Source organism: Elaeis guineensis, chromosome 13 (assembly GCF_000442705.2).
Source record: "Elaeis guineensis isolate ETL-2024a chromosome 13, EG11, whole genome shotgun sequence".
Lineage (NCBI taxonomy): Eukaryota > Viridiplantae > Streptophyta > Magnoliopsida > Arecales > Arecaceae > Elaeis > Elaeis guineensis.
The window spans coordinates 70,008,436-70,032,269 of record NC_026005.2 but is presented as its reverse complement, the minus strand read 5'-3'; the positions used below and the strand labels follow the sequence as shown (position 1 = coordinate 70,032,269).

At 40.5% G+C, this 23,834-nt stretch overlaps 1 protein-coding gene across 1 annotated transcript; it reads right to left on the bottom strand.

Moving 5' to 3' along the window:
• Nucleotides 1–1,453: 1,453 nt before the first annotated feature.
• On the bottom strand, nucleotides 1,454–22,251 carry LOC140853166 (probable LRR receptor-like serine/threonine-protein kinase At3g47570). The gene is made up of 5 exons (XM_073247253.1): nucleotides 21,991–22,251; nucleotides 20,740–21,722; nucleotides 20,430–20,584; nucleotides 20,258–20,314; nucleotides 1,454–1,683 (listed from the first exon to the last, which is right to left on the bottom strand). The coding sequence occupies exons 1-5, from the start codon at nucleotides 22,249–22,251 to the stop codon at nucleotides 1,454–1,456; spliced, it is 1,686 nt and encodes a 561-aa protein (XP_073103354.1).
• Between the last annotated feature and the right edge of the window lie 1,583 nt (nucleotides 22,252–23,834).

Here is a 23,834-nt window from a genome sequence, read left to right as displayed (position 1 = left end):
TCTTGGTTTGAAGGGTTGTAAAATCATCTATATAAAGGGATGTACTTGAGTCACTTTGAGTCAAGAGAGTTGAAGGAATATCAAAATAAAGCTAAAGTTTTTTTCTTATAAAGAGCTCTATCCTCTTCATTTCTTAGTGAGAAATACTTCAATACTCCTCTCTTCCTCTATCCACCATAACAGAAATATCATTGAGAGCTTCTTTTTTTTTTTGAGGTTGAAAGGAGGCTGAGAGAACCAGCCACCTATATTTATTAAGGAGAGGCTATTTACAGAAAGAGAAATAGAGCTGGAATTGGGGAGGAGAAACATTGGACTAAAGCTCAAAAACTTCATCGTAGGTACAATGATACAGTAGAAACAATAACAAAACTACAAAAAAGGAGCTGACCGTCCTTCCTCGATAGATAAGTGTATAAAAAGAATAGAACATAAGATTGGAGAAAGCAAATGGCCAAAACCCAAGGAAAGAGTAAAAAATAGACAAGAGGTATAACCATGCACCACTTAGTTTGCCATTGATTGGAGTGGTAGGGCTCTGATCTTAACCTATAACTTGTCATGCTGAGAAGAGAGTTTTTCTTTGCAAAGATGCACCCAATCTTTGAAGAAGAGAATAACTTCATTGGTCAAGGTAAATGGAGAACAATGTTTGTTGAGGAAAATTCGTAAGTTCTTTTTTTTTCTGCAACCCAAGCGTTGGGATAAATTCGCACACAAACACAAATAATAATGCTACCGGCACGAACGGACATCAGAATCACACCTCCAACACAGAATGAAAAAAAATTTAAGGAAGAAGAAGAACACACAGATTTACGTGGTTCGAAGATCAAAACGATACTCCTACATCTACGGACGGAGGCAAAAAATTTTCACTATGTGAGAATCAATAGTACATCAAAGAGAAGCTCTCAATCTCTCTATTTTTCTGATTCTCTCTCATAAAATTTTTTTTTTCAGCAGAACAAGAGGAAGAAGATCTTAAAAAAAAATTCCGCGTGTGGGGGGTTTGCATAACCGCCCCCACCACATTCATGGGCGGAAATGGAAAGGGGAGAGTCCCAGCAGGAAAGGGGAGAGTCCCAGCTCTGTTGACCGAGTCAACTTGACAAATCTCCACCTTTGGCTTGGTCAACATGAATGTTCTTCACAATCTTGATCTATCTCCTCAAACTTAAATTCTCACAAAAACAATAGTAGAAAATTCTCATCTCCTTCAAAACCCCGAAGGATATCCTAAAGTGCTGTAGACTTCAACCAAGTCCAAGCAATGCTTGAACTTAGCCACTAGAAGAGGTTTTGTCAACATATCAGCTGGATTGTCTTTAGTATCAATTTTTTTCACAACAATATTGCCCTGTGCAATGACTTCTCGAATAAAATGGTACCTTACATCAATGTGCTTCGTTCTCTCATAAAACATCTGATCTTTTGTGAGATGAATAGCACTCTAACTATCACAGTATATAATAGTCTCTTTCTGTTCCACACTAAGTTCTCCAAATAAGCCTCTTAACCACATAGCTTCCTTCACTGCCTCTGTTGCTGCCATAAACTCTACTTCTGTAGTAGATAATGCAACTGTAGACTGAAGTGTAGCTTTCCAACTAACAGCACAACCACCAACTGAGAAAACATAACCAGTAAGAGATCTCCTTCTATCAAGATCTCTTGCAAAGTCTGAATCAACATATCCAGACAAAACATCACCATTCCTGCCAAACTCCAAACAAGTGTCCAACGATCGTCGGAGTTCTTCTCTGATTTTTTCATTTGAAGCCGTGGCCCCTCGACTCGTGCTCGCCATGATTTCACACTGGTGGGGGTCATCAGAGGCTGTGGTAAGTCCTTCCTCCTCTTCTTCCCTTCTCTTCCTTCTTTTCCATGCCGATGGGCATGACTGCCGGTGACAGAAGTCGTCGGATTTCATCAGAAAAGGGAAGCCCTGTTCGACCTCTCCCTTTTCCTAGTTTTTAAGGTGCCGACGGTCACGCCGACTGCCGGCTCTGGCCCCTCCAAACTCGAAAAGGTCGTCCCTTGTCGTCAGCTACCATCGAGCAAGGTACGACCGTGAACGGCCGGTCTAAGGTCCGGGGACCTCTAGGTCCCCTGTTTCGGCCAAAGAAGGCCATGGGAAAAAGAAAAGAAAAGAAAAAAGAAAATAAAATATAAATATAAATAATAATAATAATAATAATAATAATAATAAATAATAATACACATGAGAAAAAATTTCTCTCATCCCTCTCTAAAGTCTTTCTCTCTCTAGAATTGAACTTTCTCTCTCTAAAAATTTTCTCTCTCTAAGAAGCCCTATGAATCCCCTATTAGGCCATCTTCTCCACTCCTAGGGACCTATGATCTTAAATCGGTTTAGAGCCGAAGGGAGAGATTTATTGGACTGATCATCAAATCGGTCATCTCCTTATATTATGTAATTTTATTAAATATATGAAATAAAATTTATTGATGATTTAATATTTTAAATAGGACTGTCTGATTCTTTTAAGGAAGATTAAAAGGTCCAAGACGATCGAGGTAAGTAGATCTTATGCTCTTTATTTATTTTTAAATGATCATATTTTTATGTAAAGAATTGCTATTGATGAAATCATAATTTTTCATAAAATAAAGATCGGTATATGTGATATAAAAAAGTATATTTTATTATGAGCATTGATTTTATGAATATGTCTTATGAAAATAGCATGATTATGAAGCATGAATTTTATTATTTTTCCATCTATGTATATGTATGCTTTAAGAAAAAGATATAATGATTTCAAAGGCTCTCAGATGGCTGTGAATGAATTCCTTCGGGAAGATCGATATCCGGAGCTAGCATCCACACGAAACATGGTCCTGCCAGTAGGTATAAAGTTGGCACATGAATTAAGAACACTGTTAATTAAGAAACATGACCCTGTCACGGGTATAATAGTGATCTTAGCATGAATATCTGTGAGCAATATTTTGAAATATGACATGAATACATGATGAAAATGATTTACGATTCATAATTATGAAATATACATGATTTATGCATGCATGATGAGCTTATAACTTATTTTATTATATGTTCTATGAAATGTTTATTTTTACAATAATTGTTATTTGCTAAATGATGCATTAACATAGAAAACTTATGCTTGATCCAGTAAGGAAGTGAAAGTCTACTTACTGAGCTGGTGTAGCTCATATTCTTTTTATTTTCTTTTTTATGTACAGAGAAATAAGGCTAGGACTGATGGAAAGAGAATCCAGGCTTGGGGATCAGCAAAGCAAGCTTAGAAATTTTTGCACTAGAAATTTAGTTTATATTTATGGATTGTAGTCATTATGAATTTTAAGGTTTGGTTTATTTCATCTTTGGATTTAGATGCTCTGAACCAGTTTTGGTTTAATTAAATATTTGAATTGAACTTTATTATTACATTTATTTATGATACACCTGTTATTATATTTAAGAAGATGAATTTTGGCTTCGTATTATCGTGGGTCCATCCCTCGGTAGCATGGCCGTGTTATGTCCCGAATTTGGGGCGTGACATTTTATGGTATTAGAGCAATAGGTTTAATCAAGGGTAGAACTTAAAACTTAACAGTGGGTAGTTAGGTTACGCATAATTAGACTCTGACTTAAATTATTAACTGTACTGCAACTCTGTTATAAAATAATATAATAATATTGGCATTTGAATAGGAAGCGATGAGCGATAGGGAGGGCGAGACCTTGGTAAATATGGCTGCTAGGATAAGAGGAGCAAGATTGACGTCGCGGGGAGCTACCAATCAATCAGTTGAGCGGGCTCCTGACGCACCGGCCACTCAGGCGGACATTGCTGGTGTATGTCAAGTGGTGGCTAAGCTTATCCAACAGCAGGCACAAACTGCTTCTCGACTGACATTATCTATGGAGTCATACTACGAGAGATTAAGAAGGCTCAACCCACCTCTATTTGAGGGTGGATCTAATCCTATGGCTGCAGAGACATGGATTCGAGAGATGAAAAAGATGTTTGATGCCCTGCAATACCCTGAGAATGTGAAGGTCCAATTAGCCATTCCTATGCTAAAAGGGAATGCTGAGTTTTGGTGGACTGCAATAAAAGATGCCTATAGGAATAATGATGATCTGCTCACTTGGGAAGAATTCAAAGAGATATTTTATGATCAGTACTTCCCGGGGACAATGAGATTGGTAAAAGAAAATGAGTTTCTAGCCTTAAAGCAAAAGGATGATATGATGGTGTTAAAATATGCTAACAAATTTAATGAGCTAGGCCGCTTCTGCCTCCAGCTTATGGAGTTCGAAAGGAGTAAAGCTAACAGATTCGAACAAGGCCTAAGATATGGAATTCGATCCCGTCTGTCTTCTCATATTTTCAATAACTACAAAGACGTACTGGGTGAGCTTTGAAAGTGGAGTCTGAATTGAAAAGAGCAGATCTAGAAAGAGGAGATAAGAAGAGACCGAGATCAGCAGAAAATCCAAAGGATCAGCAGAAAAATTTTAAAAATAATAACTCTGATAAGAAGAAAGAATCTACATCCTGCTCCTATTGTGGAAAAAATCACAATGGACCTTGTCTCAAGAGGATAGGAGCATGCTTCTTATGTGGTGAGAAAGGACATATAGCTCGTGATTACCCAAATAAGAAAAGAGATGACTCTAGACCTAACAAACCAGTTGATCAAAAATAGAAAGAAAATGCACGAGTGTTTACTTTAAACCAGCAGGAGGCCAATGCAAGTGATCAAGTGATGACAGGTATTATCCCAGTCAATTCTATTCATGCTCGTGTGCTATTCGATTCTGGCTCTTCTCACTCTTTTATATCTCTCAAGTTTGCTACTTCTTTGAATTGTGTGCCTGAAAAACTAAATGAACCATTATATGTTAGCACACCTTTTAAAAATATTGTTGTTGCTAACATTATTTTTAAGAATTATATAATCCAAATAGAAGAAAAAGAATTAGCAGCAGATTTGATTCAGCTAAACATGTATGATTTTGACGTTATTCTTGGGATGAACTGGTTATCTTCGTACCATGCATATATTGATTGTTTTAGAAAAAGAGTGGTATTTCAAATTTCGGATGAACCGCAATTCTTCTTTCAAGGCGAAGTTCATAATACGGAACCCAAACAATCTTTGGGTATTATCTCAATCATGAACGCAAGAAAAGCTTTGAGGAAAGGATGCAAAGCATTTTTGGCCCATGTAGTAGATGTCGAGAAGAAAAAAATAAAGTTGGATGATATCCCTATTGTCAAGAAATTTTTTGATATTTTTTCAGATGAACTACCCCGACTGCTCCTAGAGCGTGAGGTTGAATTTAAAATTGATATCACCCCAGGAACCGGACCTATATCAAAACCTCCTTATCGGATGGCTCCCGTAGAATTACGAGAATTAAAGGATCAACTGCAAGAACTTTTGAATAAAAAGTTTGTCCGACCAAGTACATCACCCTGGGGAGCTCCTGTGTTATTTGTGAAAAAAAAAGATGGGAGCATACATTTATGCATTGACTATCGGGAGTTGAACAAGGTAACCATAAAGAATAAATATCCTCTTCCTCGAATAGATGACTTATTTGATCAACTTCAGGGTGTACAAGTTTTCTCCAAAATTGACTTACGATCAGACTATCATCAACTAAGAATTAGAGATGAAGAAGTACCTAAGACTGCATTTAGAATAAGGTATGGCCATTATAAATTTTTAGTAATGCCTTTTGGACTAACCAATGCACCGGCTGCTTTTATGGATATGATGAACAGGATTTTCAAGCCGTATCTGGATCAATTCATTGTTGTTTTTATTGATGATATCCTAGTTTATTCAAAAAATATAGAGGAACATGAGAGACATTGGAGGATCGTGTTTCAGACCTTGAGAGAAGAGAAGCTCTTCGCCAAGCTTAACAAGTGTGAGTTCTGGTTGGATAGTGTTGTCTTCCTCGGCCATGTAATATCTAAGGAATCTCAGTCAATCCAAAGAAAATAGAAGCCATGGTGAATTGGCCTCGTCCGACTAATGTGATGGAAGTTAGAAGCTTCTTAGGCTTGGCTGGTTATTATAGAAGATTCGTCGAGGAATTTTCTCAAATTGCAATTTCTCTAACCCGCTTAACTTAGAAATGAATAAAATTTGAATGGAGCAGTGAATGTGAGCAGAGTTTTCAAGATCTGAAGCAACGATTGATATCTGCCCCAGTTCTTACTTTACCATCTAATAAGGGAGGATTTGTCATTTATAGTGATGCTTCCAAGAAGGAATTAGGTTGTGTGTTGATGCAGAACGATAAGGTCATAGCTTATGCTTCTCGACAACTAAAAGCCTATGAGCAGAATTATCCGACACATGATTTGGAATTAACAGCTATTATTTTTGTTTTAAAGATTTGGCAACACTATTTATATGGAGAATCATGTGAAATTTTTACTGATCATAAAAGCTTGAAATACTTATTTACTCAAAAAGAGCTGAACATGAGGCAAAGAAGGTGGCTTGAACTATTAAAAGATTATGATCTAAATATTAAATATCATCCTGAAAAAGCCAATGTGGTGGCAGATGCACTTAGTAGGAAGTCTTCAGCGAATGTGATGACTCTGCTATCCTTTCAGCAACAAATTTTAAGGGATCTTGAAGATTTACAAATTGAAGTGACTTGTACTGATGTTAAGAATATGTTAGCAAATTTAATGGTACAATCAGTATTGATCGAACAGATAAAAGCGGCCCAACAAAGTGATATTCATTTATGTCAATTTAAGAAGGACATGGAGAAAGAGCTACGGACTGAGTTTAGGCTACATACAGATGGAACTTTTTATTTTGGGAACAAATTATGTATACCAGGAGATCCTGAACTAAAAAAAAAAATTTGGAAGAAGCCCATAAATCTCGTTTCTCCTTTCATCCCGGTAGTACAAAGATGTATAGAGATTTAAAATAACTCTTCTGGTGGAATGGAATGAAGCAGGAGATAGCTCGGTTTGTATCTCAATGCTTGGTATGCCAGCAAGTGAAAGCCGAACATCAAAGACCTGCTGGTTTGCTAAGACCATTAGAGATACCAGAATAGAAATGGGAGCATATCACAATGGATTTCGTTACTGGACTTCCAAGGACAACAAGAAAAAATGATACAGTGTGGGTGATTGTTGATCGGCTTACTAAATCAGCTCACTTTCTACCTTTTCGAGTTGGCACTCTATTTGATAAGTTAGCCCAGATGTATATTGATGGAATTGTACGCCTGCACGATGTTCCAATAAGTATTGTGTCTCATCGAGATCCACGATTCGTATCTAGATTTTGAAAAAGTTTTCAAGATGCTTTGGGGACAGAATTGAGGCTTAGTACTGCATTCCATCCCCAGACCGATGGCCAATCTGAAAGGATAATTCAAACTCTTGAGGATATGTTAAGAGCTTGTGCTTTTGATTTCGGAGGACATTGGGATAATCATGTGACATTGATTGAATTTGCATATAACAACAGTTTTCATTCTAGTATCCGGATGGCACCCTATGAAGCCTTATATGGAAGAAAGTGTAGATCCCCTCTGTATTGGGATGAAGTAGGTGAAAAGAAATTAATAGGTCCCGAGTTAGTTCAAAATGCTAGAGACAAAATTTATTTAATCAAGAGAAGACTCAAGGCAGCACATGATAGACAGAAGAGTTGGGCAGATAGAAAAAGAAGAGAATTAGAATTTTAGATCGGTGATCATGTTTTTCTAAAAATATCACCTACTAAGGGTGTCATGAGGTTTGGGAGACATGGCAAGCTGAGTCCATGATATATTGGACCTTTTGAAATTTTGAATCGAGTAGGAGATGTCGCTTACGAACTAGCCTTACCACCAGATTTATCCAAAGTGCACAATGTCTTTCATGTTTCACTACTGAGAAAGTTTGTACCTGATCCAAATAGTGTGATAAAGTATGAGCCATTGCAAGTTCATGAAGATCTAACCTATGAAGAATTTCTCCTCCGAATTATTGATCGAAAAGAGCAAGTTCTAAGATGGTGTATTATTTCGTATGTAAAGATTCATTGGAGCAATCATGAAGAGAGAGAGGCCAGATGGGAGCTTGAAGATGATATGAAGATGAGATATCCACACTTATTTGAAAATGAAGGTATGTTAAATTTCGGAGACAAATTTTTTTTTCAAAGGGGGTAGAATGTGATAACCCGGCCTGATGGGCCAAAAGCCCACAAGCCCACTTAGGAAAAAAAATAGGGAAGAAGACTCCCGATCGGAGTCTTCCCCTTCCCCAGTTTCGATCAGGAATCGGAGTCCTAGGGCCAGTAAAAGACCCTAAGATGAGCCCTATAAGAACCCCCCTCCTCTCCTCTAAGAGAGGACACAACAGTCACCGACGATCGTCGGAGTTCTTCTCCGATTTTTTCGTTTGAAGCCGCGGCCCCTCGACTCGTGCTCGCCATGATTTCATGCCAGTGGGGGTCATCGGAGGCTGTGGTAAGTCCTTCCTCCTCTTCCTCCCTTCTCTCCCATACCGATGGGCATGACTGCCGGCGACAGGAGTCGCCGGATTTCATCAGAAAAGGGAAGCCCTGTTCGGCCTCTCCCTTTTCCTAGTTTTTAAGGCGCCGACGGTCACGCCGACTGCCGACTCTGGCCCCTCCGAACTCGGGAAGGTCGTCCCTTGCCGTCGGCCACCGTCGGACAAGGTACGGCCGTGAATGGCTGGTCTAAGGTATGGGGACCTCTAGGTCCCCTGTTTCGGCCAAAGAAGGTCATGGGAAAAAGAAAAGAAAAAGAAAAAGAAAAGAAAAGGAAAAAGAAAAAGAAAAAAAAAAGAAAAAGAAAAGAAAATATAAATATAAATAATAATAATAATAATAAATAATACACATGAGAGAAAATTTTTCTCATCCCTCTTTAAAGTCTTTCTCTCTCTAGAATTAAACTTTCTCTCTCTACTTTCTCTCTCTAAAAATTTTCTCTCTCTAAGAAGCCCTATGAATCCCCTATTAGGCCATCTTCTCCACTCCTAGGGACCTATAACCTTAAATCGGTTTAGAGCCGAAGGGAGAGATTTATTGGACTGATCATCAAATCGATCATCTCCTTATATTATATAATTTTATTAAATATATGAAATAAAATTTATTGATGATTTAATATTTTAAATAGGACTGTCCGATTCTTTTAAGGAAGATTAAAAGGTCCAAGATGATCGAGGTAAGTAGATCTTATGCTCCTTATTGGGTATAAAATACCCTCAGCCGAAGTTCTCAGCAGGATTGATCCTCCCAAGACTCATCCGGCTTTCGGCTGCAGATGGTACCTCTCTGAACTTCTCCAACAGCCGGATTTTCACGGTGCTGACTGAACTCCCCCGACGGACGAACTCCCACTGCACCACCCCAAACTCTTTCAACATGAGTTCCCCCAGTCGTCTATCAAGCTACCCCAAGCACTCACTAAGCTCTGCCGCTAGCCGACCTCCTACGGCCGTCGGCTGCTCCCCAAATCCCTTCCAGACTTCTTCCGGCCAGATTCAACTCCAACCCGAACTGCCTCAGACCTTACCAGCAGCCGAACTTCACCAACGATAGATTTCTGCAGCTACCGAACTCCTACGGGAGCCGGATCTCGTCTCCAACTCCAGCTACAGGCAGACTCCGTCCGGACTCCTACGGGAGCCGGACTTCGTCCCCAACCTCAACGACTGGAAGGCTTCGCCCAGACTCCTACAGGAGCCGGACCTCGACTGCTGGTAAGCTTCGTCCAGACTCCTACAGGAGCCGGACTTCGCCCCTGACTTTAATTGCAGGTAGGCTTCGACGGAACTCCTACGGGAGCCGGATCTCGTCTCCAACTCCAGCTACAGGCAGACTCCGTCCGGACTCCTACGGGAGCCGGACTTCATCCCCAACCTCAACGGCTGAAAGGCTTCGCTCGGACTCCTACGGGAGCCGGACCTCGATTGCTGGTAAGCTTCGTCCGGACTCCTACGGGAGCCGGACTTCGCCCCTGACTTTAATTGCAGGTAGGCTTCGATGGAACTCCTACGGGAGCCGGATCTCGTCTCCAACTCTAGCTACAGGCAGACTCCGTCCGGACTCCTACGGGAGCCAGACTTCGTCCCCAACCTCAACGGCTGGAAGGCTTCGCCCGGACTCCTACGGAAGCCGGACCTCGACTGCTGGTAAGCTTCATCCGGACTCCTACGGGAGCCGGACTTCTCCCCTGACTTTAATTGCAGGTAGGCTTCGACGGAACTCTTACGGGAGCCGGATCTCGTCTCCAACTCCAGCTACAGGTAGACTCCTTCCGGACTCCTATGGGAGCCGGACTTCATCCCCAACCTCAATGGCTGGAAGGCTTCGCCCGGACTCCTACGGGAGCCGGACCTCGACTGCTGGGAAGCTTCGTCCGAACTCCTACGGGAGCCAGACTTCGCCCCTGACTTTAATTGCAGGTAGGCTTCGATGGAACTCCTACGGGAGCCGGATCTCATCTCCAACTCCAGCTACAGGCAGACTCCGTCCGGACTCCTACGGGAGCCGAACTTCATCCCCAACCTCAACGGCTGGAAGGCTTCGCCCAGACTCCTACGGGAGCCGGACCTCGACTGCTGGTAAGCTTCGTCCGGACTCCTACGGGAGCCGGACTTCACCCCTGACTTTAATTGCAAGTAGGCTTCGACGGAACTCCTACGGGAGCCGGATCTCGTCTCCAACTCCAGCTACAGGCAGACTCCATCCGGACTCCTACGGGAGCCGGACTTCGTCCCCAACCTCAACGGCTGGAAGGTTTCGCCCAGACTCCTACGGGAGCCGGACCTCGACTACTGGTAAGCTTCGTCCGGACTCCTACGGGAGCCGGACTTCGCCCCTGACTTTAATTGCAGGTAGGCTTCGACGGAACTCCTACGGGAGCCGGATCTCGTCTCCAACTCCAGCTACAGGTAGACTCCGTCCGGACTCCTACGAGAGCCGGAGTTCGTCCCCAACCTCAACGGCTGGAAGGCTTTGCCCAGACTCCTACGGGAGCCGGACCTCGACTGCTGGTAAGCTTCGTCCAGACTCCTACGGGAGCCGGACTTCGCCCTTGACTTTAATTGCAGGTAGGCTTCGACGGAACTCCTACGGGAGCCAGATCTCGTCTCCAACTCCAGCTACAGGCAGACTCCGTCTGGACTCCTACGGGAGCCGGACTTCGTCCCCAACCTCAACGGCTGGAAGGCTTCGCCCGGACTCTTACGGGAGCCGGACCTCGACTGCTGGTAAGCTTCGTCCGGACTCCTATGGGAGCCAGACTTCGCCCCTGACTTTAATTGCCGGTAGGCTTCGACGGAACTCCTACGGGAGCCGGATCTCGTCTCCAACTCCAGCTACAGGCAAACTCCGTCCGGACTCCTACGGGTGTCGGACTTCGTCCCCAACCTCAACGGCTGGAAGGCTTTGCCCGGACTCCTACGGGAGCCGGACCTCGACTGCTGGTAAGCTTCGTCCGGACTCCTAAGGGAGCCGGACTTCGCCCCTGACTTTAATTGCAGGTAGGCTTCGATGGAACTCTTACGGGAGTCAGATCTCATCTCCAACTCCAGCTACAGGCAGACTCCGTCCGAACTCCTATGGGAGCCGGACTTCGTCCCCAACCTCAACAGCTGGAAGGCTTCGCCCAGACTCCTACGGGAGCCGGACCTCGACTGCTGGTAAGCTTCGTCCGGACTCCTACAGGAGCCAGACTTCGCCCCTGACTTTAATTGCAGGTAGGCTTCGACGGAACTCCTACGGGAGCCGGACCTCGACTGCTGGTAAGCTTCGTCCGGACTCCTAAGGGATGAAAGCCGGTCAGATAATGGCAGATGCTAAGCCAGTGTTTGCAAGGATCGAAAATAGAAAGGAAGGAGAAGATGAAGTGGTTCTCAAGGTGGTCAAGGATAAGAAAAAAACTTCTCGTAGTCAAGGGCTTGTACAGGCTTAACAGCAATATTTGGCACTTTCTGTCACGTCCCAAATTCGGAACATAACACGGCCATGCTACCGAGGGATGGAACCCACGATAACACGAAGCCAATTCATCATAATCATCTAAAATCCATCAAATAAAAAAATTCAATTCTATTATTCATCAAATAATCGAACCAATATGGGTTCAGAGCATCTAAATCCAAAAGCAAGTACTAACCCGAATCTCAACATTCATAAATAACTACAAATTCACGATTATAAAATAAATTAAACTTTTGTTGTCAAATTTTTCAGCTTGCTATGCCGATCTTCAAGCTTGGATTCCTTTTGCTGATCCTAACCTTATTTCTCTGTTCAAACAAAAAGAAAACAAAAAGAATATGAGCTACACTAGCCCAGTAAGTAGAACTTGCACTTCCTTATCGGATCAAGCATAAGTTTTTCATGATAATGCAATATTTAGAAAATAATAGATAATACAAAATAAAGTATTTCATAGAGCATATAACAAAACAAGTTATAAACTCATCATGCATGCATAAATCATGTATATTTCACAATCATGAATCGTAAATCATTTTCATCTTGTATTCATGTCATGTTTCAAAATATTGCTCACAGATATTCGTGCTAAGGTCACTATTATACCCGTGACAGGGCCATGTTTCTTAATCGACAGAGTTCTTAATTCATGTGCCAACTTTATACCCGCTGGCAGGGCCATGTTTCGTGTGGATGCTAGCTCCAGATGTCGACCTTCCCGAAGGGATTCATTCATAGCCATCTGAGAGCCTTTGAAATCATTATATCTTTTTCTTAAAGCATACATATACATAGATGGAAAAACAATAAAATTCATGTTTCATAATCATGCATTTTCATAAGACATATTCATGAAATCAATGCTCATAATAAAACATGCTTTTTCATATCACATATGCCGATCCTTATTTTATGAAAAATTATGATTTCATCAATAGTAATTTTTTGCATAAAAACATGATCATTTAAAAATAAATAAGGAGCATAGGATCTACTTACCTCGTTCATCTTAGATCTTCGGACTTCGTTAGAAGAATCAGCTAATCCTATTTAAAATATCAAATCATTATCAAATTCTATTCCATAAATATAACAAGATTAAATCATAAGGAAAGAGGACTGTTGTCCGGATGTGTCGGACCATCCAGATACCAGGGCAATTCAGGATCTCTGATCTGAGGGTCAGATTCAAGTGACTTGATCAAGAAATCGTGAGGCACAGATCGAATTAAAGTCAAGATCAATCAATAGGGTTCTTTAATAAATTTGAAAGATCTTTGATACAATCAGATGAGGTTGACATACAGCACGGATATCAAAGCAACTTCAGATCTTGTTAGAGTCAATATAAGCTCCTAAAAGATGAAGGCATGACTCGATACAGGATTCATAGACTTTTTTTTTAGAGAGAGAAAGTTGGTCATGAGAGAGAAAGTAGAGAGAGAAAATGGAGAGAGAATCTTCGTATCCTTTAAAAGTGACAATCATGATTGAGATCATCAGAGGTCATATCAAGGTGACTTAATATAGATTAACCATGATTGATATTATCAATTTCGAAGAAGGATCGGATCAGGATCTAATCTACTGCACGAATTTCGGAGCAGTCTCAGATCATCATATTTTCATCTTAAGTTTATCCTAGGGTCTGTGATGCAATCAGAGAGAGAATGACCCTAGGGAGACGAAATCCATAATGAGAGAGAAAGATCTAGAGAGAGAAAATAGGAAGAAAATTTAGAGAGAGAAAATGTAGAGAGAAGGTAGAGAGAGAAAGTCTAATTCTAGAGAGAGAAAGACTTAAGAGAGAGATGAGAAAACTTTCTCTCACATGTATTTTTTTTATTATTATATTTTTCTTTTCTTCTTTTTTTTTTTCTTTTTCTTTTTCTTTTTCTTTTTAGAGAGAGACAATAGAGAGAGAGAAAGAGGGAGAAAGAGGGAAGAGAGGAAATTTTTCTCTTTTCTTATTATTATTTTTTTTTCTATTTTATTATTTTTCTATTTTGCATTTTTTTTTCTTTTTTTTTTCTTTTTCCTTTTTCTTTTCTTTTTCTTTTTCCTTTTTTTTTTCTTTTTTCTTTTCATCTTCTTCTTCCCGGGCTTTTCATTGGGCCGAAACAGGGGACCTTGAGGTCCCCGTGCCTTGATCGGCCGATCACGGCCATCTCATGGCCAGTGGTGGCCGGCGGCAACGGCCGACTCTCCCGGGTTCGAAGAGACCAGGGCCGGTGGTCGGCGTGACCGTCGGCGTCGGAAAATCAGAGGAAAGAGGCGGCGAACAGGGGTTTTCCTTCTCCAACTAAATCCGGCGACACCCGTCGCCGGCCATCGTGCTCACAGGCACGGGAAAGAAGGGAGAGAAGAGAGGGAGAGGAGGGAGACCTTACCACAACCTCCGGTGACCCCCATCGGCGAGAAATCGCGGCGAACACGGGTCGAGGAGTCGCGGCTTCAAACGAGAAAATCGGAGAAAATCTCCGGCCATCGGCGGCGACTGAAGGGTCTACCCATAGAGGAGAGAGGGGGGTTTCTTATAGGGTTCGTCCTAGGGTCTTTTAATGGCCTTAGGACTCCGATTTTTGATCGGAGAAGAGGAAGACTCCGATCGGGAGTCTTCCTGCTCTATTTATCTCTTTTTTTTTTTTTCTTTAAACCGGGCTAGTGGGCCGGGCCTTCACATTCTACCCCCCTAAAAAAAATTTCGTCCTCGAAATTTAACATACCTTCATTTTCAAATAAGTGTGGATATCTCGTCTTCATATCATCTTCAAGCTCCCAAGTGACCTCTTTCTCTTCATGATTACTCCAATGAATCTCTACATACGGAATGATACGCCGTCTTAGAACTTGCTCTTTTCGATCAATAATTCGGAGGAAAAATTCTTTATAGGTTAGATCTTCATGAACTTGCAATGGCTCATACTTTATTACACTGTTTGGATCAAGTGCAAACTTTCTCAGTAGTGAAACATGAAAGACATTGTGCACTTTGGATAAATCTGGTGGTAAGGCTAGTTCGTAAGCAATATCTCCTACTCGGCTTAAAATTTCAAAAGGTCTAATAAATCGTGGACTCAGCTTGCCATGTCTCCCAAACCTCATGACACTTTTTGTAGGTGATACTTTTAAAAAATTATGATCACCAAAGTGAAATTCTAATTCTTTTCTTTTTCTATCTGTCCAACTCTTCTGTCTATCCTGTGCTGCTTTGAGTCTTTCCTTGATCAGATAGATTTTCTCTCTAGCATCTATCTATTATCAGTAAAATCCTTCCTTGTTTATAACTAACGTATTTCATAATATCTTTTGATTTAAAGGATTAACATTTCTAATCAATTCAGACCATCACACTTTTACTGCGCACTCTGATCTCAACTTACCAAATTATCTAGGTTTATCAAAAATAAAAAATATCTTTGTATATTAAATCAACCAAAGATAATTCAACTTTCAGATTTCAAATATAATTTAGGATAAAATTTAAGATTTTCTTGTTATTACTATCTCTTAGACATAGCACATCAAAATTAAATCTTCATCCACCTTCTATGTTTGAACTTATTACATAAGCTTCATCACTCCTCAAAAATCCAATATGTCTAGAATTAATTTGAGTTAACCTTCGATTTACCTTACAATCATTTAGACAACTTCCAAATCAACTTTTCTTTGCAAAAAAATTAACATCAAAATCAGCAAAGTTATCATGTCCTTTATCCATATAGGTTTAGCATTCCAATGTCATCAAATATACCTAACATAATATATCAATACCTCTCACTTCATTCTAGGGTCAACACTTCTCGTACTCAGGTCAACCTTGCTAATTGAAATCTAAGATATAACTCGTCAATTCTATTATAGACATCATATGCCATTTATACATAAATTTCATCATAATACCTATTGATTCGAAATCAAATTATTGAATCCTTTCTTTTATATCTATCATGTTCCTCCTGATCTTAGCTTCAAGTTCAAATATCATTAAAGTTACAATCCCGAATAATGATAACCTTAAGCTCAAATACCACTTAAGTCATATTTTCTAGTGATCATAACCTAAACTTTATATCATTCTATCAGGTCCTTAATGATCATAATCTTAAGCTCTGATGTTATCCATTATACTCCATTCGGTCACATCCTATTGATCATACATAAAATTTTGATATCACTTTATAATCTCAATGATCTTAAACCTAAGCTCTGATACCATAAAATGTCACACTCCAAATTCGGAACATAACACGGCCATGCTACCGAGGGATTGAACCCACGATAACACGAAGCCAATTCATCATAATCATCTAAAATCCATCAAATAAAAAAATTTAATTCTATTATTCATCAAATAATCGAACCAATATGGGTTCAGAGCATCTAAATCCAAAAGCAAGTACTAACCCGAATCTCAACATTCATAAATAACTACAAATTCATGATTATAAAATAAATTAAACTTTTGTTGTCAAATTTTTCAGCTTGCTATGCCGATCTTCAAGCTTGGATTTCTTTTGCTGATCCTAACCTTATTTCTCTGTTCAAACAAAAAGAAAACAAAAGGAATATGAGCTACACTAGCCCAGTAAGTAGAACTTGCACTTCTTTATCGGATCAAGCATAAGTTTTTCATGATAATGCAATATTTAAAAAATAATAGATAATACAAAATAAAGTATTTCATAGAGCATATAACAAAACAAGTTATAAACTCATCATGCATGCATAAATCATGTATATTTCACAATCATGAATCGTAAATCATTTTCATCTTGTATTCATGTCATGTTTCAAAATATTGCTCACAGATATTCGTGCTAAGGTCACTATTATACCCATGACAGGGCCATGTTTCTTAATCGACAGAGTTCTTAATTCATGTGCCAACTTTATACCCGCTGGCAGGGCCATGTTTCGTGTGGATGCTAGCTCCGGATGTCGACCTTCCCGAAGGAATTCATTCATAGCCATCTGAGAGCCTTTGAAATCATTATATCTTTTTCTTAAAGCATACATATACATAGATAGAAAAACAATGAAATTCATGTTTCATAATCATGCATTTTCATAAGACATATTCATGAAATCAATGCTCATAATAAAACATGCTTTTTCATATCACATATGCTGATCCTTATTTTATGAAAAATTATGATTTCATCAATAGCAATTCTTTGCATAAAAACATGATCATTTAAAAATAAATAAGGAGCATAGGATCTACTTACCTCGTTCATCTTAGATCTTCGGACTTCGTTAGAAGAATTAGCTAATCCTATTTAAAATATCAAATCATTATCAAATTCTATTCCATAAATATAACAAGATTAAATCATAAGGAAAGAGGACTGTTGTCCGGATGTGTCGGACCATCCAGATACCAGGGCAATTCAGGATCTCTGATCTGAGGGTCAGATTCAAGTGACTTGATCAAAAAATCGTGAGGCACAGATCGAATTAAAGTCAAGATCAATCAATAGGGTTCTTTAATAAATTTGACAGATCTTTGATACGATCAGATGAGGTTGACATACAGCACGGATATCAAAGCAACTTCATATCTTGTTAGAGTCAATATAAGCTTCTAAAAGATGAAGGCATGACTCGATACAGGATTCATAGACTTTTTTTTTAGAGAGAGAAAGTTGGTCATGAGAAAGAAAGTAGAGAGAGAAAGTGGAGAGAGAATCTTCGTATCCTTTAAAAGTGACAATCATGATTGAGATCATCAGAGGTCATATCAAGGTGACTTAATATAGATTAACCATGATTGATATTATCAATTTCGAAGAAGGATCGGATCAGGATCTAATCTACTGCACGAATTTCGGAGCAGTCTTAGATCATCATATTTTCATCTTAAGTTTATCCTAGGGTCTGTGATGCAATCAGAGAGAGAATGACCCTAGGGAGACGAAATCCATAATGAGAGAGAAAGATCTAGAGAGAGAAAATAGGAAGAAAATTTAGAGAGAGAAAATGTAGAGAGAAGGTAGAGAGAGAAAATCTAATTCTAGAGAGAGAAAGACTTAAGAGAGAGATGAGAAAACTTTCTCTCACATGTATTTTTTTTATTATTATATTTTTCTTTTCTTCTTTTTTTTTCTTTTTCTTTTTCTTTTTCTTTTTAGAGAGAGACAATAGAGAGAGAGAAAGAGGGAGAAAGAGGGAAGAGAGGGAATTTTTTTCTTTTCTTATTATTATTTTTTTTTCTATTTTATTATTTTTCTATTTTGCATTTTCTTTTCTTTTTTTTTTCTTTTTCCTTTTTCTTTTCTTTTTCTTTTTCCTTTTTTTTTCTTTTTTCTTTTCTTCTTCTTCTTCCCGGGCTTTTCATTGGGCCGAAACAAGGGACCTTGAGGTCCCCGTGCCTTGATCGGCCGATCACGGCCATCTCATGGCCGGTGGTGGCCAGCGGCAACGGCCGACTCTCCCGGGTTCGAAGAGACCAGGGCCGGTGGTCGGCGTGACCGTTGGCATCGAAAAATCAGAGAAAAGAGGCGGCGAACAGGGGGTTTCCTTCTCCAACTAAATCCGGCGACACCCGTCGCCGGCCATCGTGCTCACAGGCACGGGAAAGAAGGGAGAGAAGAGAGGGAGAGGAGGGAGACCTTACCACAACCTCCGGTGACCCCACCGGCGAGAAATCGCGGCGAACACGGGTCGAGGAGTCGCGGCTACAAACGGAAAAATCGGAGAAAATCTCCGACCATCGGTGGCGACTGAAGGGTCTACCCATAGAGGAGAGAGGGGGGTTTTTTATAGGGTTCGTCCTAGGGTCTTTTAATGGCCCTAGGACTCCGATTTTTGATCGGAGAAGAGGAAGACTCCGATCGGGAGTCTTCCTGCTCTGTTTATCTCTTTTTTTTTTTTTTCTTTAAACCGGGCTAGTGGGCCGGGCCTTCACACTTTCTACCATAGCTTGGAGGCTTTTGGTCGATGTGGAGATGGCACATGATTGACAGGGTTTGCTTGAATGTGACCGCCATAGGTTAAGCAGTCCTGAGGCTTTTTGTTGAGATCTGTAGCTAATTATGTGATGGTTGCCTCCAACTCCTGGTGATTCTTTTATAGAACTTGGTTAAGATAATGTGAAAAATTGTCTTCCAAATTCTATTTCAATAGTGTTTGTGTTCTATTTATGCATGGTAATCCTTGTGTTCCAAGTATACAGACAGAAGTCTACTTCCTCATATTAGTTGCTTTGCCGTGAAATATAAGAGCATACTCATGAGACCTACCAGAATGGTCTCCAAATGCTCGATCCCTCCAACCTTAGCTGTTTTAATACTTGTGGTGATGCCTCTGCTCTTATGTTGGCTAATGCATTAGGAACCATGTGTTGTGTCCAAATAGGAGGACAGCCATAATGTTCAACAATTTTTTGTCTTACCTCCTGTGTTTAATGTGCTCGCGGCCTTATGTATTCGAGCTACATACTCATTCAATCTCATTTTAGACTTGGAAAATGATCTTCAATCTCTTTGGAAGTCTGTCTCATAAATGGCCTGATCTTGAGCAGTTTAGGTTTCCATAGATGAGTAAGTGCTTAAGTTGGTTCGATGAAAATCATGAATCAGCTGATTGTTCTCACGTGCTAAAAGTGTGACAGCTGGTTTCTGAAAGTTCTATTTCCTTTTCTATGTCACTCATCTAGTGATAAAATTAGAGCATCCTTCTTCATACTGCTCCTGGATGGTCACCAAGGTAATTCAGATTTAGAACTATATCTTCTTCATAATGAAAGGTTCAGGCTCATGAGCTTTGGCCACCTCTCCTTCTCTCTTTTATTCCATTAATTATTTCACTGTTGTTTGCTATGACCCCCTTTTTATAATATCGGATGACAATGTTCCAGTGGACTAGTGGGTCGTGCTACTAAGCACATAATAATTCTATCGCTCGACTGTCGGTACCGTAGCGTGAAAACTATTAAGCCATATATATAAAAATATTATAGTCTCGCCAAAGGAACTCTATGTTGATATTAAAATGCCGGCATTGGATGTAAAATTCTCTTAGATTCGAAACTTCCATTTATATGGAAAAACATAAATGCCAAGATAAACACAATTGTGATGTCTATTACCAATTCTTTGAAGCCACAATCACACAACAGACAACAAACTTCCAACTCAAGTCTCGTAGAAGTTTAACACTAGGAAATAGGTTTAGAAGACTAAAAATTATAGCTTGACAACTATTAGAGGTAAGATACTACAACAGACTTTACCTTCCACATAAGTTTCATCTGGTCTTCTAATGAACTCTAGTTCCAATGTAAGCATCCCTGATTGTATGCATAGTGGTTACAAGATCACTCATGTTCAATCTTTCTCTTGCTAATTCGTGTGAGCAAGCAAGACCAATTTTGGCAATGGATACTAAGCATTCATGAGTTTTACTTTCTTCCTCCGCAAGCGGCATTAGGGGATCTACAATTGTAATGATTCTATCAGAAAAAGCTATCTCGACAAACTTTCGAAGGCTTAGGCCGTCTTTGAATATATCATCAACAGGTCTCTTTCCAGTGAGTATCTCCAAAAGAAGAATTCCATAGCTATAAACATCACCGGAAGTGGACACTGGACCACCTGTGCCATATTCTGCAGTCCATATATTTACATGCTTGAGCAAAATGTATTAATTCAACATCAACAATTTAAAAAAAAGATGAAAAGAAAAGTTCGGCATGGACATCTTAAATTGAACAACTATGAGCCAAGAAGATAAAGATGAAAATAAAATATACCTGGAGCTATATATCCCAGGGATCCTCTTATCCGAATTGAGCTATTCTTATCTGTTAAGGAGCTAGGTGTAGCTTTAGATATGAACCTTGCTAGACCAAAGTCCCCCACATGAGCAACCATCTCATTATCAAGCAGTATATTACTGGGCTTTAGATCACAATGAACAATAGCTGGCCGACAATTATTATGAAGGTAGTCTGTTGCCTCAGCCACATCGATAGCTATGTTCAACCTTTGAAGTAGGCTTAGTCTTTCTAAATGATTATGCTGATCTAACTCTGGATGTAACCAATTCTCTAGACTTCTATTCGGAATGAACTCAAAAATTAGAGCTTTGAAATCATTGCCTCTGAAATCAACCATTGAGCAGGAAGTCATGATCTTGACAAGATTACGATGTCGAGCGCTTTTCAGGACCTCACATTCAGCTAAAAAACTCTTCGAAGCTCCTCGATATTGAAGGTTGAAAACCTTCACTGCAACAATAGTTTGCTGAGGACCCAAGATGCCTTTGTAGACTGAACCATACCCTCCTCTACCGATGAGATTAGTGGAAGAGAATCCATCGGTTGCTCTAACCAGTTCAGTGTAAGAAACTCTGGGGAATTGGTCCTCCAATGGAGTTACAATGGGAGCATTATTTTTTTTGGACTTTTGCTTGTGTCGAAGGATGAAAAAGGAGAATAGAAGGCTCACACACAGACTGCTCCAGCTACGGGAATCACTATTTTCAGTAGTAGAGCCACTTTCTCTTTTTGTATGATCTTCCTTGGCATGCGGGCAAGTGCAATGCTGGAACACCCCCACAGAGTCCATTATTTCCTTCGACTGAAACTCGAGTTGCATTTTTGAAGACCCCTTTACCGGCACTTCTCCTTCGAGACGATTAAAAGACAAGTTCAAATTTTCCAAAGATTCAAGTCTTCGAGAAAAGCTGGAATAGGCCTGTTAAATTGTTATGTGAGAGATCTAGTAGTTGAAGGGCCTTTATGTTGCTCAAGGTTTGAGGAATTATCCCTTGGAATAAATTGTTGTCCAGATATAACTCCTCCAATACTCACAGTCACCAAGAGTGCTGGGAATATTACCAGAGAGCATGTTCCAAGAAATATCTAGATTTTGTAGATTCTTCAAATTTCCGATCTCTGAGGAAGAGATCCAACCAATGAATTAGAAGATAAATCAAAATAAATGGATAGGGAAGAAAGGTTACGATCTCTTTGGGTATGGTTCCACTAAGCTGATTGTTAGAGAGGTCCAATAATGATAGGTGTTGAAGGTTTCCAGGCTTGGAGGTAGGGGCCTTGCAGGTATTCTGATACAGAAAAATTATCAATAGAGTGAGATTGCCTAGGGAGAATGGAATCTGCCTGTAAACCTGTTCATATGCAAGCCGAGGATCTCTAGCCTTGAAAGCATCCCGATACTTTCTGGAATAGTACCGGGAGATGGTTATCCTCCACACCGAGCACATTCAGGTTGGCCAGGTTTCCAATTCCATGGGGAATTCTCCCCGAGATTTGGTTTCTTCCCATAATCAAGTATTGGAGATGTGAAGAGAGGTTGACTACTGAGTTGGGTAACATGCCTCCTACATATTTTATCCAGTGACCACACCTCTAATTGGCTGCAGTTGACCAGGAGTCGAGAATTCCCACTCCCTGGCATTCTTTGCCTCGAGCTGATTATTTCTAGATTTAAATATTGTAAGCTTGCTAATCTTCCAAGTTCCGACGGCACCCTTCCACTAAAGTTGTTACTTGACATGACAATGCATGAAGTCCCGTGGCATTAGCTAGTGTAGGAGGAATGGGTCCATCAAATTTGTTAGCATCCAATAGAAGGCCCTGAAGATTAGGAAGGGTGACACCAATGTCTGGTGGAATGCTCCCTTGCAGATCATTACCTGCCACTGCGAAGTGAGTGAATGATGACATGTTGTAAAGCTGGCCAGGGATTGTACCTGTCAGATTATTGACAGACACTTGCAGATATTCTAGGCTTGTAAGCTGGCTAATCTCCTCCGGAATGCTGCTATGCAGATGATTCATAGCGAGATGGAGTATTGTGAGCGATGACAGGTTACCGATTGAAGGTGGAATGAATCCACTAAGGCTGTTGTTCCAAAGATCCAGCTCACCAAGCTTTGTAAGGGAGGCAATGTCCCCTGGAATCTTTCCTTTAAGCTGGTTGCTCGACAAGTCAAGAGTTAGTAGCTCAAAGCAGTAAGTCAGGTTCACAGGGATGACCCCTTGGAATGAATTGAAACTCAAGTTGAGATGTTTTAGGCGGCGCAAACGGCCTAACTCCGGTGGAATCTCGCGGATGAAACCATTGCTTTGGAGGTCGAGTCGATGAAGGAAGGTGAGGTTTCCAATGGAGGGAGAGAGAGAGCCCTCCAATCCGCAAGAGCTGAGGTTCAAGGCGACGACCCTCTGCTGGTGCTTCCTGCTGCATGCGACGCCCACCCAACTGCAGAAATGGATGGTGTCGTTCCAGGAGGCTAGAGCTTTCGACGGATCATGAATTATTTGATGTTTGAAGGCAAGCAGTGATAGATAGTCGGTCTTGTTTCCGAATGGAATAGCTCCCATGGCATCAACCCCGGATGGCACCAACAAGCATGAGGAGGACCAGAGGAAGAAGAAGATCAACCCCATGTTTAGTATCAGTAGTGGAAGTTCCATGCTCTGTTGTGGAACAGAAATTGTGCGGCGCTGCTTCATAAATATTGTTTGGAGGTGGCGAGAGCTGTCCTGGTGAAGACTGAACAATTAGTCAACATTCTTCCTTTTTCTTTTTTATGGTAATGGAGGCAGAAAGGTGTGAGAACAGGTTTGCAAACAGAACAATGAAAAATATAAGGGAGAAGTCTACAGCTAAGAGAGGATTTACGTGCGATTTCCGCACACCGAGGACTCCTTCACGCTCCCGTCTCGCTCTCGCTCAGTCTCTCTCACAGATGTTCTTTCTCACTCTCTTGCCCCCTTTCTCTGCTATGACATTCTTTTTCTTGTTGCTCTCTCGTTCTCCGTCCCTCTCATGACTCTCTCTCAG